The sequence below is a fragment of the Hippoglossus hippoglossus genome, chromosome 3, assembly GCF_009819705.1.
Source record: "Hippoglossus hippoglossus isolate fHipHip1 chromosome 3, fHipHip1.pri, whole genome shotgun sequence".
In the NCBI taxonomy this organism is placed as follows: domain Eukaryota; kingdom Metazoa; phylum Chordata; class Actinopteri; order Pleuronectiformes; family Pleuronectidae; genus Hippoglossus; species Hippoglossus hippoglossus.
Genome location: NC_047153.1, coordinates 20128966 through 20144834, shown reverse-complemented (window position 1 = coordinate 20144834; position 15869 = coordinate 20128966). Strand labels below are relative to the sequence as shown.

General features: G+C 40.9%; 1 protein-coding gene across 1 annotated transcript; it reads left to right on the top strand.

Annotated features, from left to right (window-relative positions):
- Positions 1-2471: 2471 nt before the first annotated feature.
- Positions 2472-15375, top strand: LOC117754504 (alpha-protein kinase 3-like). The gene is made up of 13 exons (XM_034573389.1): positions 2472-2673; positions 4400-4521; positions 4922-5039; positions 5322-6555; positions 8501-10481; positions 11266-11413; positions 11644-11771; positions 11866-11901; positions 12016-12290; positions 12524-12612; positions 12697-12914; positions 14213-14261; positions 14389-15375. Exons 1-13 carry the CDS (start codon positions 2546-2548, stop codon positions 14708-14710), a joined length of 4848 nt encoding a protein of 1615 aa, XP_034429280.1. The 5' UTR covers positions 2472-2545; the 3' UTR covers positions 14711-15375.
- Positions 15376-15869: the final 494 nt, after the last annotated feature.

Here is a 15869-nt window from a genome sequence, read left to right as displayed (position 1 = left end):
GACTCAACCACAACAGGGTTTTTAACAGGCTCTATAGATAGATAGCACGAGGCAATGAGCATGCAATGCTAAAATCCTGTCCCCAGAGACCCAACCCTCTGAATTCAGATTTGGAGAGGGATTGTTCAAACACTGACGTAGTGATTTATTCTGAGTATAGGGAGCATCAAATGACGTGAATGACAGGAATACATCAAAACTTCATGGAAATGCTACTGTTTGATGTATGTCAAAGAATATTTCATCTTTTGTTACCTCCGCCGAGGAAGTTTAGTTTACATCTGCGTTTGTTTGTCTGTTAGCAGGATTAAATACTCGATTTACATGAAATCTTCTGGAGGGGTCGGGCGTGACCCAAGGAGTTAGTTTTTTTCTTCACTTTCTTTAATATTGTGAGATGTTTTTCAACCTTCAACATCGTTGTTTATTTCAGAGGATAATTCATTTAAATGTGGTTTCATCAGGGGACTGTTGGGCCTTGGCCGGAGGTATGAGTTCCATTTTAGTTTATTTAGTTTAATCCTATTTTTACGAGCACAGTTGCAGATCTCTTTCAGATTATTACCTCCTAACTATCTAACAACATGAGTGAACATCTTTTCTGTATTTCTGGTTCAGCATTTAGGAAGTCCCCCTCCCACCAGGAGAAGTTTACTCATATGTTTAAAGGGGATACACTGTCAGAGAGAATCACGTGACCGACTCCCCCAGTCTCTGTGGTGTTTCCACACCCTGTCATGCTTTGATCTCTCTCCACATGCCCCATCCAGAATATCTAGACCACGCTGAGGCAACTGTGTTTTCCAGCCCCCTCACAGGGAACTGGCAGCCAGTCACACACATGGCCCTCCAGCCCATACATGTCTATCACTGCAGTGTGTGTGTACGTGTGTTTGCTCAGGGTGTGTGTTGTAAGGGAATCATCGTGGAATGCGATGTGAAATGCCATACTGCGTGTGTCCATTAAAGGTCCCTCATTGTTCATGAGAAGATCTATAAGTTTGTTTCTCTCATTTTGAAATTAAATTCTTAATCTTGGTGGTCGAGTCGTGGCAGTTTATCCGTTCGCTGGCAGGAAAAGTGGAAAGTGAGGGAGTCACAGACGATGATGAATGGATGGAACAGAAAAATTTAAATAGCTTGACAGACGGCACACAGACATGTGTAATGTGCCAAGTGAATGTGGTAACATGAGGAGTTGATTGCAATTGATTTCTCTGAACGTGTATTAGTGAGAACTAGTGAGTTGATGATGAGTTGGAGGGGTCACATTTTGTTTACCATTCTTAAAGGTAATTTTGTTACGCCTTTTTCCTCAAACGTACAATTATTAAAAATGTCTTGAGGAAAAATATCAACAAACAATCCGTATCACAGAATAACCTATAGATCTTTTTTAAAAACTGTACATTTTGTGTGTGTGTGTCTGTGCGTGTGTGCGTGCGTGTGCTGGCTTGTGTAAAGATAAGAGCCCATAGCTCTTTGGCAGTCAGTGGGATGTGCCTATATAAGGCTGTTCTATTCCTACTGCTTCATCTCTGGGGATCTACTGCAATTGTCACTCGCGGGACAATGCATGCCACAGAAATATGGTTAGGCCTCTCCATTTTATATTATATCATAAAAACACACTTTCAGCATTTAAAAAAAACAAGATAATTGAATAAGTGTTTCAACTAATGCAGTTTTTTCTGTGGTCTTGCTTCAGCGTCAACAGGCCCTGGGGGAAAACATTACTCCACAGTTTTATGACCAGAACCTTGTGCAACTGTAAGAATGTGCGGCTCATATTAATGGAAGTAAAAGTGAAGGCATCATCCTCCTGATTGACAGGCTCATATGATTCTTTATTATGGTGTGTACACATGAGCTGAAAAGTTTCAGAGGACCGCTGACCACACAAATAGTCCCCCTTTTTTTCAGAGCACACGCTGTCCATTAGCAGAATAGAAAAACAAAACCCTCACCCTGTCTTTTAAATCCTCTCCTCCTATTCAGGGAGCTACCAAATCTGGGATGACCTTGTATCTGGCATGGGATCCCTGTGGATCGTTCTTCTTCTAAAGGATTTTAATTGTTTCCGCAAAAACTTTTTCGTACATGTTTGTTTTATCTGCTGCTGCTCTTTGATTGTTTTTTACAAAATGGTCCAAAGGGAAGTTTTGGAAAGTGTGATGTGCTCTTGTGCCTATTTGCAGGCCAACTATAAATAGTCCAGCAGCCTACGCATGCTCATGTTAGATTGGAAATCTCTGTGCCTTAAGTCAGAGCTGTGGGGTATCTGTCAAAGGAGGGAAAGACACTTGTGAACGGTGAGTAAACTGTGTACAATAGACAACTGAATGCTGTTTATGTAACTAATGAACAGAGCAGGTCATTGTGTGTTTATGTTCACATGTGTATCTTTCTGTTCCTCTGTCTATTGTCACATTATCATCTTTCATTTTGTTCACTCTTTTGTTCTCTCCTAGCTTGAATTCATCTCCCAGAAAAGCCAGAAAACGTTTTTTCCTGAAGGCATATTTTTTTCAATATCTGGTTAAAAATGGGTTCACGGAGGGCACCGACTCGCTCCAATTCTGGGAATGGAAGATCCACCAACGGGGAAACAATCGATGGCAGTAGTAGGTCCAGCGGCTGCAGCTACCTTTCCAACGTGAGGCCAGAAACCAGGTACAGATTCTTCACTGACGCCGTGTGCACCGTAACACGTCAACACTTCATGGTTTTCCTAACCTGGGATGAAAGTGTGCGGCATGTTATTTCTTTGTTTGTTGCCATGGCCACCGGAGTTTAAATAAACTGCTGATTAAGAACAGCATCTCAGTTATGCACCATGGGGCCCATTTCACATCATGCAATCCACTGACAACAGCTCATGCATGGAAAGATTTGTTCATGAAACACGAGCGCTGACCTTCAGGTCTCTGTCTTTCATGATGTGTTTATCAATAAATATTGATGGATTCTATAGTTTATGTTTCAGGGCAACATACCTGAACATAACCAGTGAGTTCCCCATGTAGTTTTACCTCCAACAAGGAGGTTTTCATTGCTATAGGTTGGGTCTGTCTGAATGTCAGCCATATTACCCCAAAACCAAACCAAAAGAACCAACGTTCATGAAATTTGGTGGAAGGGTGGGGCATTACCCAAAGAAGAACCCATTCGATTTTGGAGCAGATCCGGATTAACTCTAGGTGGATCCAGGATTGTTTTTCTCTTTCTTTAACATGGCATTATAGGGCTTTAGCCTTAGCAAAAGAAGTATGTGTTGTCCAGCACCCCTCTGGTTATCACTGCCAAGAAGGTTTAGTTGTCTTTAGCAGAATTACATTGCCATTACATCTTGTGGAGGGGTGGGGCGTGTCCCAAGCAAGAATCCATAAAATTTTGGTGTGGGACTGATATTTATGAGTGTCTGCAATTTGGTGCAGATCCCATAAAAAAATCCAGATCTAGTGAATTTAAATCCTACTGAGTGCCATTGTAGTTGTATGATAGACTTTCACTGCAAAATCCTGTCACAGGATCATCTTGTTGCAATTGAAATCAGGAAGTAGCAGTTTATCATCAGCAAACCTACTTTCCAACCAAAAACAAGACAAATTTCCTGCAAAACCTTTGTTTCAAAGTTATATTCAAGCTGATTACTGATATTATTTTGTTGCATGTCTGTAGATCAGCTTTGAAATCCATGAACACAAACATTAGAATGAAGTGCACACATTAAACCATACATATTATTCCTATAATTAACAATTGTGAATGTCCTTATCGTTACTGTCTTGTTCTGTTTGCTTAATGGTGAGCAACATGCAGTGAAGTGTAACCCTATCCTTAAACCGTGCACTGACCCAGCACTGAAATGGATGTCAACACCAGACATGGATCAACTGCATGTAACACAAGCACCATAATAATGATTCTGTGGGATATGCATGCAAGCCCCGATCACTTTATATTATACTGTGATGTCCGTGTGAGGTTCCTTGGGCATTTCCACATGCTATAATGGTTCAATATTCTTTAATCACACTATTTATAGTGATTTGCTTAATTTCTGGAATTAATTTCAACTCAACTGATGACACCTCCAACTAATCACTCTGGACTGCACATTTTATTTTTGCTTATGTGGTCTGAGGAAAAACAACAAATACACACGATGTGGTTAACGGCATCAATTCACATGTGATGTTTTCCCCCCAAATGTGACTTTTAATGATCAAATCAGAACGTTTAGAAAAATTAAATTAAAGAATGATCTTGATTTTAATCTCCAAAGAAAACTATATAATTATAATGAGCTTGTCGACAGCTCCACACGGTCTGTACTTGCAATGCTGCTGACCTTCACAACACAATAGTGACGGATGCCCTCTGCCTTGTCTTACAGGAGCACATTCTCCAGCGTGATGGCACAACTGACCGAGGAGACGCAGCCCTCCTTTGAAACGACCCTCAAGTCAAAAGCTGTGTCAGAGAAATGCAACGTGAAGTTCTCATGTGTGGTTACAGGTAAACACATGATTCAAACATCGTACAGTTTAAGGCCTTGAGTGACATAATGGAAATATATTGCAACTGCACACAATAACCCATTGTGCTCAATAAAACAAATTAATTCTGAATAGCATGTGCATAAGACGGTAACAACTAAAAGGAAGTAGAAACACCAAATTATGAAAAAACAACCTACAAATGGTTTTACACTTACTGAGCATTTGAAAATCATTAAGATTTCCAACAAGGCTATAACAAGGCTAAGAAGACTATAAGACAAATAAGCTATGTCATTACTCAATAATACATTGCTCTTAGCCAATATAAACCAAACTGCTACTTGTGTTTATTTGATAAAAAAAATTGTTTAATCACTGCCCTGATATCCTGAAATGTTTTTTAATTTTTTTTTCAGGATACCCAACCCCTCAGCTTACTTGGTATAAGGATGATGTGCAGTTAGACAGATACTGTGGCCTGCCTAAATATGAAATATTCCGCAATGGACAGAACCATTCCCTGCACATTTACAAGTAAGTGTGTTTCAAACCACTAATATGCACGACTACACTTATTCTATCAAGATATTACCAAGATCAACATTGTATAATTCTGTTCATACTTTACATTAAGAAGAAACACTACACAGCAAAGGACAATCTGACAAAAAACATTGTATTAAAGCATTGTTTGTATTAATCGTATCTTTCTGTATAGTCAAACAAATATTGAGACAGCCTAAACCTAGTAAACGTTTTCTTGATCTATTTTAATTTATGAATTTCATTTTTAACTTAAATGGTCTTCTTTTGCAGTTGCACCGTGGAGGATGCAGCTATATACCAGGCCTCGGCCATCAACAGTAAAGGTATCGTGTCCTGCTCTGGGGTTCTGGAGGTGGGTGAAATGAACGAGTTTAAGATCCACCAGCGCTACTTTGCAAAGCTCAAACAAAAGGCTGAGAACCGGCGCAGGGAAGCAGAAGGTAAAGAAAACCAGGAGCCGCTACGAACCATCAGTCCCGACCGGACGCAGAGGAAACGCCGATCCACAATGGAGGCCTTCCTCAGCACGCCGAGCTCCACGGAGGATGAGGGCACTGAGGAGAACCAGCAGGCTGTGGCTGCAGTGACCGAGGCCAGATTACAGGAGGCCACTGTGGAGGAAGTTGAGGAAAAGCCAGTCACTAACGGACAAGTCGTAACTGAAAATGGAAGCAAGGGCGGAACGTACATACATGATGCTGGGCATAAGACTTTTAATGCGCACCAACCCAAAACTCCCTTTGTCAAGAAGAAGATAAAAATTTCTAACTGCACAAAAGTTGCAAAAGCAGATACACTGGGAGAGAGGGCGTCTGAGGAAAGGAGGGCAAAGGACGAGACCTCAGCCTCTGCAGCTCCAACCTGCAGAGATTCAGTACCGTGTAAAGGGAATCAAGAGGAGGTTATGGAAGTAGAGACGATTTCTAGTCCAACAATTGTGGATCCAAAGTACAGAAACATGACAGAACCACGTCAGAAATCAGCAGCAGAGAAAGCAATCCTAGTTAAAAGGCCTTCAAAGGGTGATAGCGTATGTCATGTGCCTTCACAGATAGAGCAGCTCCCTGTTTCACTATCTCCTGCTGCTCTTACGTCTGAAGGTCAGACCGTGTCAGGAACTGAGGATAATCATGTGGCAAAGCATGCGAATGAGGCTGGACTCAGAAGACAAGAGGAGAAGTTGGAAACGCAGAAACAAAGTCCCAACCTCAACCTCAACATGACCTCAACACGACAGTCAAGAGTTGCATCAACACCCCTACGCACAACTAAGAAGGACGCTATTAAAAGAGATGTTACAGCCATGGATATTGATAAGAGGTCAGATACTTCCACGAGTGTAACTTTGGGACGCAGAGACCTCACGTCAGGTGACACACCGTGTGAAATCAGGGCTGCTTCACCAGAGCGTCCATGTGAACAGGCTGGAGATAAGCCGTCTGAGAAGGAAACACGCCCCTGCCAAAAAAGTGCGCCCGCGTCGCGACACGTCCCGCAGAGTGAGGTGAGGGCATTCGCATGAGCTCATGAGTGCTTTGTACTGCCAACACAGGCTTCATCACTAACACAAGCGTCCCAGAGGCTATTTATAGCTGCTTAATGCTGTGTGACAAGAATTAAATGACGCAAGCGTTGACAGCTGCTTAAGGTAAAGCCGGGTGACAAATTAAAGGAAAACCCCAAAAAATGAGCGGTGAAAGAGGTTGAGAGGGCAGATCTCAAACCAGTCTAATGGCGATGGGAGAATTTAGACCAGTATGTAATGGCAGAATCATCAGCCAACATTGAGCAATGTTTTGTAAAGAAAGAACAACCAAGTATCTTTCTGCAGAGTCTGTCAGAACATTGAGGGGATGAAGTTTGATAGAAAATTCTGGTGAACAACTTCAACGTAGGATAAGTTGTGAAACGAGTATCTTTCTAACTGTAAATGTAAATACATCAATACAAAAATCTACTGTTTTCAAGGCTTTAAGGTTTAAATGTGAGATCAGAGTTAATTAACTTGAAATTTTTATTTTGTTCTACTTTCTAAAGAGACGTTAGACGTTGACATGCTACATCATTTAAAGAATAACATTGATCTGTCTAGTAGAGTCCAGGGACTTGTAGACTTGTAGTACCAAAGGGCACTGAAGCATACAGTGGCCCAACACCTCACTCAGACGCTTCATGTCGCTATTTCCTTTATTTAGTCACCTGACTGTACATTGATGCAGCACATTTGACATTTTCAGTTCAGACGTGTGAGAGACGACCAGAGCAGCATTTCTTAAGATAGAAATTTTGACAGGGCAGAAGGGGGTATGCTTAGTTCAGAACAAAGTCAGGAAACTTGGGGGAAACCGCTAGCTTGTTCTTTTAAAATACCATTTTGGTTGGTTTTACACTTAACAACTACAAACAATTTAACAACTAAACAAGATATAATGTGTTGATCCTTGAGCTTCAGAGGTTTAGTCAGGCAGATTTAGTTACCACTGAATGAAACCATACAGGGTGTTTCCCCCTGTTTCCACCCTCTGTGCTATTTTAAACTCAATGGCTGCAGGCTGTAGCCATTAAATATATATTTAATCACCAGATAATATAAGTGTATTTATCTTCTAATCTAACTCTAGAAAGTATTTCTCAAAATAATTTTAGAAATATTGCTCAGAAGTAAAATGGATGGTATCGTGTGAACAATACAACTTTATTAATCCTGAAACAAGGTTTAGGGCAACTAAAAAACATTTAGAGAGCTGTTCAGTTGTGTTGAGCCAAAAGTCCAATCTCTTAAAATATACATACAACATTTCCTACAATTAATAAATACCACAAATGAGTGTAAGTAATAGGAAAAAAATAAAAACCTTTGCTTCAATAGAAGATTTGTATGCTACATGGTTCTCTCCTCAATCCCCTGTAAACATTTTGCTGGTCTGGGTTGGGAATCTTTATTGTGCGCTGCTTATGCAATGGTCCAGGCCTCAGCGGCAGGGCTGAACGCTGATGGCACTGAGACCTGAGACAAAACACAGCAGGGCGGACGTGCCTCTTGAAATGACTCGCATACCTTTCTGGCTACACTACAATGTAAAATAGCGGCCTGGTTTCTGAATAGGCCTCACCATGAAGGGAAACAATCAGAAATACAGTTTTGTATGTGAACTTAAAAGCTGAATATTTTCACAGTGAGTTCTGTGGCTGCTTTTTGAGGCACAGTTAAATGTTAAATGGAATCTATATTTGGAGCCAATGTAAAATGAATGTACAGTGCCCTCAGAGCAGGATGACCCACATGCTGCAGTTACTAACTATATCTTTTCTTTTTGCCATTCCTTTCTCTGTTTGTTTCATGGATAAGCTGTTGCTGTTTTTAAAACTACATGTGTTTATCCTTGTCCTGCATAGCTGGGGATAAGGGACTTACAACATGGTAACATCTGCTTGTGCTCTGTCCCAAGGTTACTCAGGCCCGTATAAAGAAGAACAGGAATGATGCACCTGTCAGCCTCGGGCCTCCACCCGGCCAGGGTACGCTGGAGGCTCAACAGCCACGTAAGACTCCTTCAAAACGACAGACGACGAGGAATGACGTGCAGACCACGTCTGTGCAGCGTGGTCTTCAAGCACCTATTGGCAAGATGACACAGGACATATTGGATCATTCCAGAGGATCAAATGAAAGCCATAGAGTCCTTTTAACAGACTTACAGAAGCCAACCTTTGAAAGTCTGGATGGTGGTGCGAACACCCGTGAGTGTAATGTTTCATCCCTGGCCCTCCAGAGCCAAGCAGATACGGCTGTAAAAACAGTTGAAGGCACAGAAATACTAGTTAATGAGAAGGTAGAGGGTAATGAGGTATGTAAGGTATTAATGCAGACTGAGAGTGTGGCCCCAACTGAGAAGATAGTTGAGATGGAGACTGAAGCTGCTGCTCCACATGAAAAGAGTAGAGATGCTGTGGATAAAGACGTGGATGTTGAAATTGTGGAAGCTTCTTCCAAAGAGAGGAATGAATCAAAAGTGGTGCAAGAAAATTGTCCAGAATTACAGACTCTGAAGCCAAATGTATCTGAGAATGCCATGCCACAGTTACCAAATAACCCAGAAAACACACAGGAGCAAAGTTTAGTCTTCAATGAAATTCCTAAACCTGTGTCAAAAGTCATATCGATCGCTGAACTTCTGAGATCTCAATTAAAGGCACTTGATCCCACTCTAACATATTCAGTGCCAGTTCAAGAACCAACACCAGCTGCTCCAATGACATGTGAGGGATTGAGACATGATGACAGACAGTGTACAGTGGAAGTGAAGAAGTCAACGCCTGACAGCAAATCTGAGGCTATTACTGACGATACTCCCCCAACAAACATAAAGGCAATACTTATGGAGGTGTATCTTCAACTCCATGAAACTATAGAGGAACAAATTCATACTCCTAGTAAAACTTCACCACCTCTTCAGGCGCCACAGAAAGGAAACGAAGGTGTCGTGAACACTGGGCAGGAAACTGGAGCATCACGTCTGGTTCCTTCGATAGATTGTCCTGTTGTTTCACTCACAAGTCAAGACAAACTTCCTCCCGCAACTGCTAAGGCTGAACAAGCCAACAGACCGACATCAGTTTCAAACCTCTCTGGAACTGTCAGCCGAGGATCTGGGACTACAAGGTCCAGCAGTCAGGAGTCAAATATTATGATTGTGAAGCATGTCCAAAACGAACCTGCTCAAGGCAAAGAAGTGGAATCGGTTAAAAGGTTAACTCCAGAAATTAAACTCAATGGCGAACCTGAAAGGGAGATTACTGAAATGAATTCCACAGTACTTTTAGATCCATGCGACATGAAAGAACATAACACAAGCACTAGTTCTTTGCAGAGTGTGCAAATGATTCCCGCTCAAAGTTTATTAAACACAGAAACACAAGAGAATATCCTACAACTTCTTCAGCCGGACAGCTCTATAGTTGAGGAGCTCTCAAGGAGCGAGTCCTTAATCAGTCCAACTCTTGAGGCCAGCCCTTTGCTAAAGAGAAGAGACTGTGCTTCACCAATTCCCTCTGCTACTCCACAAGAGCTGGCCTCTGGGGCACGCCGCAAAATCCTGGTACCCAAGTCCAAATCCGAGGAGGCCGCAGAGGCTGCATCTCCTGTCGATAACCAAGCTGAGAAAAAGGAGGTTTCTACACAGAACAACAAGCTTTCCACGAGTCCTGTGACCCCCTCTGTGTCTCCAAGCCTGTCTCGACGGTCAGCTCTTCTTCAGCCGGCTGGTGAGCGGACGTCTCCTGTAGAAAGACGTTCTCCACTCTTGAACAGGAGAAAGACAATGCTAGAGACTGAAGCCTCAAACCAGCAGCCCACTGAGAAGACCAACAACCTGAAAACTGAGGAACAGGCGAAACCTACAGAGAAGGACAAACACGACCCATTCAAAGGTAAAACTATCGTCATGAATATAATTTTTCAATTATGTTTTTGAAATATTTATGTGTGTATTTACATGATAATGTTTAGAACCCTGCAGTGATTGTATTTAATTAGATACTGTGGCAGACAGCAATGCTATAGTCCCCTGATTGACATGATCCACAAGGTCCTTAGAATATAACCAAACCCAAAGAAAACCAGATATGAAAGAAGTTTTTTTCTTTTATTTATTTTCAGATTTATACATTTTCATAAAAAAAGAACAGTACAGACTGATCTATATTGTTTTTTGAGGGTATATCTGTAGTGTTTAGATGTATGAAGGATTAAGCACCAGATAATTACGGATTTTAATATTGGGAAAGCACCAGCTCCAACATGACGCACAGTGTAATACCATCCAACTCTTTGCTCCTTTTCCTACGGTTCATTAGCTCACAGCACCACCTAGCAGAATTCTATAACAATTGAACACAACAATGTCCCGTGAGAAGCACTTTAGTTTTTCTGAATATCAGATAACAATATAGTGTGTGATAGTCTTGCAATATATGAAGAGGTTAGATTGGAATTTGATAGCTAAGTTTGTCATTTAAAATTTTAAAAGATTTGTTATTTTTCTGATTTCCTGTAGTAACAGCATAAAATGTATATAGCAGAATAAGCTTGAGTAATGAGATGAGCCAGCATTAGCATATTTGTATAGGGCATTATCTATATATTTAATATCATTAGAAGGAAACTGAAACATCAGTGTGTGTGTGTGTGTGTCTTGTCTGTCTCTGCCTCCAGCTCCTCAAGTAATCCGCAAGATCAGGGCCGAAACCTTCTCCGACGCCTCAGGACACTTGAAACTGTGGTGCCAGTTCTTCAATGTTCTCAGTGACTCTACAATCAAATGGTACAAAAATGAAGAGGTGATCACGCAGATTAAAAGAAGGTGAGTTCTCGTATTAAAATTCTTGGAAATGTATTACTCCTCATAAAATATTGTGTTTTGCTATGTTTTTTTTATAGGGTTTAAATTGGAACAAATACTTTCGAAATTACTGGAAATCTGTTTCTTGTATATTCAGTTTTACTGTATTTCCGGTTAAATTACGACTTCTTTATTTTTAAAGACAGTTCTCTTACAGATTCTGTATCATTTGTGACGTGTTTCTCTTTCAGTGCAGGGGATGAGACTCAGGTGAATCTTGCCATTGTTCAGGCATCATGCAGAGACTTCGGTGTTTACGGATGCTCAATCACAAATGAATATGGGATGGACTCAACAGACACACTGCTTAGTGCAGAAAGTATGTAGTCTTCTTTACATTTGGCATTAAAGTATACATTTTCTTTTCATTACTTGTTAATAGCGCCTCACATTGTGTTTTTTTGCTCCCTCAGTTATAGCCGGAATGTCCCTACGTGAGGATCTTGGTGGTAAGATACGAGTTTATATGTCTTAATCACATATTTTTGTCCCAGCCTGACATGCCCGTCTTGCTGCCTGGCCTTGTAACATCAGTTTGCATTACTATCATTATTGCTGTGCAGTTGGAGAAGAAATCGAAATGACGCCCCTGATATTCACCAAGGGTCTGGCTGATTGTGGTGTCTGGGCCAACAAATTATTTGGCCGTATAACGATGCAGGAGTCACAAATCGGCTATGGCTGCTCTCACAAAGTCTGGAGGGCAAAAGTCATCTATGGTCTGGAGCCTGTGTATGAGTCTGGTGACACATGCATCATCAAAATACATAACCCTATCGCATATGGAGGCAAAGAAGAAAGCAACCTTTTAGAAAGAAACCTGGACATCATCAAGCAGGTATGTAGGGAAGGTTGGATTTCATATACTATCCATGTCATCCTAGATTTACCGAAAAATGTGTAAAACAGTAAGCTAACAATTCCGGCATCAAAATTAATCAGTCAGGTGTCGGTCCTGCCGCCCACATATGGATTACTGTGGCACAAATTGAATTAAATTTAGATTTAACACATTTACTTGTGTAGGTTGAGCTCATCTTTACTGGCTATCCTCCAATGTTCTGCCCACAGCATTGTAAAATCCAGAACCTGGCTCGTGAATACTGCAAAATCTTCTCAGCTGAAGCAAGAGTGCTTGATAATTTTGGCTCCTCTCTTGAGTGAGTACCATCAGTTTAAAGTTATAACATCCTGGGTGTTATTTACGGCGCATGACACACATCACGGTGATCTTTGTTACTCAGGGTGATTCCAGTCTACCTGATGTACCGACCAGCAAACACTGTCCCCTACGCCACAGTGGAGGCTGATCTGACCGGAGACTACCAGAAACACTCTGTCCTGGATCACACGGGCAGATTGGACGTGAAGACTGGTTCGGAGGTGGCGCAGAAGTGCTGTGCCCTGCAGCACTGGATCTTTCAGTGGACCAATGGCAACCTGCTCCTCACTCGGCTGGAAGGTAAGGGACACCTGACCCCAGCAAAGCAATTCCAAGTTTGTGGATAAAGTCGTTAAGACTACATGATAACCAGGGACAGAGGATGCTGTGAAACAATCACTACCTAATTCACTTTATTTGTGTTCAAATCAGTATATATCCTTTATTTAACAAGGTAAAAGTGTCATTGAGATTCAAATCAGTACAAACTACAAACAAATACAGCTGTCATACACTACATACACAAGTACAATCTTCCAAGCAGAATTTCAATACATACTTTTAAGAGCATCCACAGTATGAGCTATTTTCTTGATTCTATAAAATATACCTAAATTCTTCCACAGTAACCAGCTCTCACAATTCCACATCCTTCTGTAGATTATTCGAGGAAGAGCGGGCAACATATTTAAAATATTGTCAGAGTGCAGGCCATGTTGATTTAGGCTTTTACACATGCATGTACACAGGTGAGGAGCAAACAATACAAGGGGAGAGTTGTGTATAAAAGCCACCCAATGCAAAAGTCAGTGGACCTACAGAGATGGCAAGTTAGCAGGATCATACAAAGTACTGTGGTGTATAAAACACAAAGCACAATGGGACAAAGTGTCCAACTTCTTTCACCATAATCCAGTAAAGGTAAAGAAAAGTTTCCATGACCAAGTGTTACCTTTCCTGGAGGGAGACACAGGATTTATTCCTAAAAAGAAACTTAAATAAAGTTTCATCTTGGAAACAAGGATTGAACAAGTTCTGATCAATAATAATAATAATAATACCCAAATACTTGTTGTGACCATTTCCCTTTCAATCCCTTGATCAATTGAGATATTTGGAGAATTTGATGTCAATATTTTAGGCCAAAAGCATGAACTTGTCTGCATTCAACATCAACTTAAATTTAGTTAAATGGTACCAAGCAACATCAAAGGCAGACTGCAGGAATTCAAGGGTTTGTATTGTAGAGGGAGTGAGCATGTGAAGCTCTAAAGCGTTTTCTTATAATAAGTAATAAGGTAAATACTGCCTGCAATAAGGAAAAGTGTGAAAGCAACAATTCTGAGCTAAGCTACTTCATATTTTATCTTCCCAACCCTCATCCAGAGGTTAAAGAGAATATTGTACCTGTTTATGCTGATCAGATTTTAAGTGTTCTGTGTGTTGTGAAAACACGACATGCTTAAATATTGGTTTTCATATTTGTAATGGTTTGTTAGACTTAATGGGGAGTAAATTCACACTGCATGCCTGTCACGTCTGAATATATCACATGGATAAGAGAAAAATAAAGTGATTGCATGGTTTTATTTTTGCAGGTGTTGACACCAAGATCACCAATGTTGGGATTTCAGTCAAATCCACGGGGTCAGTATATTTCCATTGTGTTGTTTATGTAAATGATGCTTTAAAAACCTGCATTTTAAAGGTAATTAGATTTTTTCCCTTCTGATCATACAACTGTTTTATTTGGTTTTGCTGTGTGGTTCTGCAGGCATCAAGGTTTATCTGTTGAAGGGAATCCCAAAGTTTTTGAGCAGTTTGTCTCCCAGCACCAGTGCAACTACTTCTGTGGTCTGCTTAGCCTGAGGTCACTGAAGGTCATGGACTCTTTACTGACACCAACAAAGCCCAAAGGCTCAAGGAGCCCATTGCTTCAACGCAAGATGGCTGCTGGTTCCTCCAGCCCCCAGACGGGCCGGAAAGCTGCTGGTAGCCCCAGACTGCCAAGAAAGACCGAGCAGGACGGCACAAAGACCCCAACTACACAAAAAGCTGCAGATGCTCCCACCATAGTTAAGACAGACACAGAATGAAGATCTCCACAAAAACCCTGGAGGAGCTGGAGGGACGATAGATGAAACCCCTCAGAGAACAGGGAAGGGGATGAATAAATAATAAGACTTGAATTAATTCTAACAGCCGCCATTCCTCGTCATGATCACTTGTTGTGGACTGATGCCTTCACATGTTGTGGTAAATCTCCACAGGAATGTATGTTGACATGCTGTGACTGAAGCTGTTGTGTAATCAGAAGTATTGGCTTGTCCTGGGTTTGTTTTCTATAAACCCATGAACCCTTGGTTACAGGTGCCAGTCAGAGGTTAGTGTTTTTGTACAATGTGATGACATAAAACATTTTGGACTGAAGTGGCCTAATGTGCTGTCTAGTCCATATGTATTTATCGATGTAAGAGCACAATTTTTTCTTTTATAGTCACCTTTATAAATGCAATGGAAAAAAACAACAAGATATGTCTGGTTGGAGAGCACATTCTGAAGGCTGGAAGAAAATAAAATATTTTTTTCCATGTATCAGTCAAAATGTAGCCTCAAAATCACACTGTTGTACAGTGGCTGGTGCTGCAGAGCTTTTATATTGTACGCTGCCATGTTGACCTGCTGTTACATTGCACCACATTTTCAGAAACTGCACCTTTGAATGCAACTGGCTGTAAAATAAAATACATATTAAGATATATTACGCCTTGTACATTTGGAGGAGCTGTGAAAGTGCATGACATGTGCTTAAAATTCCAAATGTCATTCTTAATAGAAATGATCATATTATGGAGAGTAACGGACGCCATCTCACATTCACTCATTATCATATATATCGTCAAAAAAGATAAGAAACCCGGTGTCATCTCGCTGACTCCGATTATCTGAAAGGACTCTATCTCATTTATTACTGGTATCATTACCATGCGACCTTTATTGATGAGCTTCTATTTTGGGCAGATTATTTCAGAGAACAGCACTTTAACTTTATCTTCTCCAGTGACATCAGGATTTTGCAAAAGATGGAGAGCTGATCTAAGTTGTAGAATAACACTCTGTCTCTTCCCTAGCATGGAAGTGGATCATGCATAATACAAAGGTCATTAAGCATCAAAATTAAAGCCTAAAGCTTAAATAAGACTGAGAATCCACAGTCGTGTTTGCAGCTCTGGGAGACAGATACAGCAATGAAGA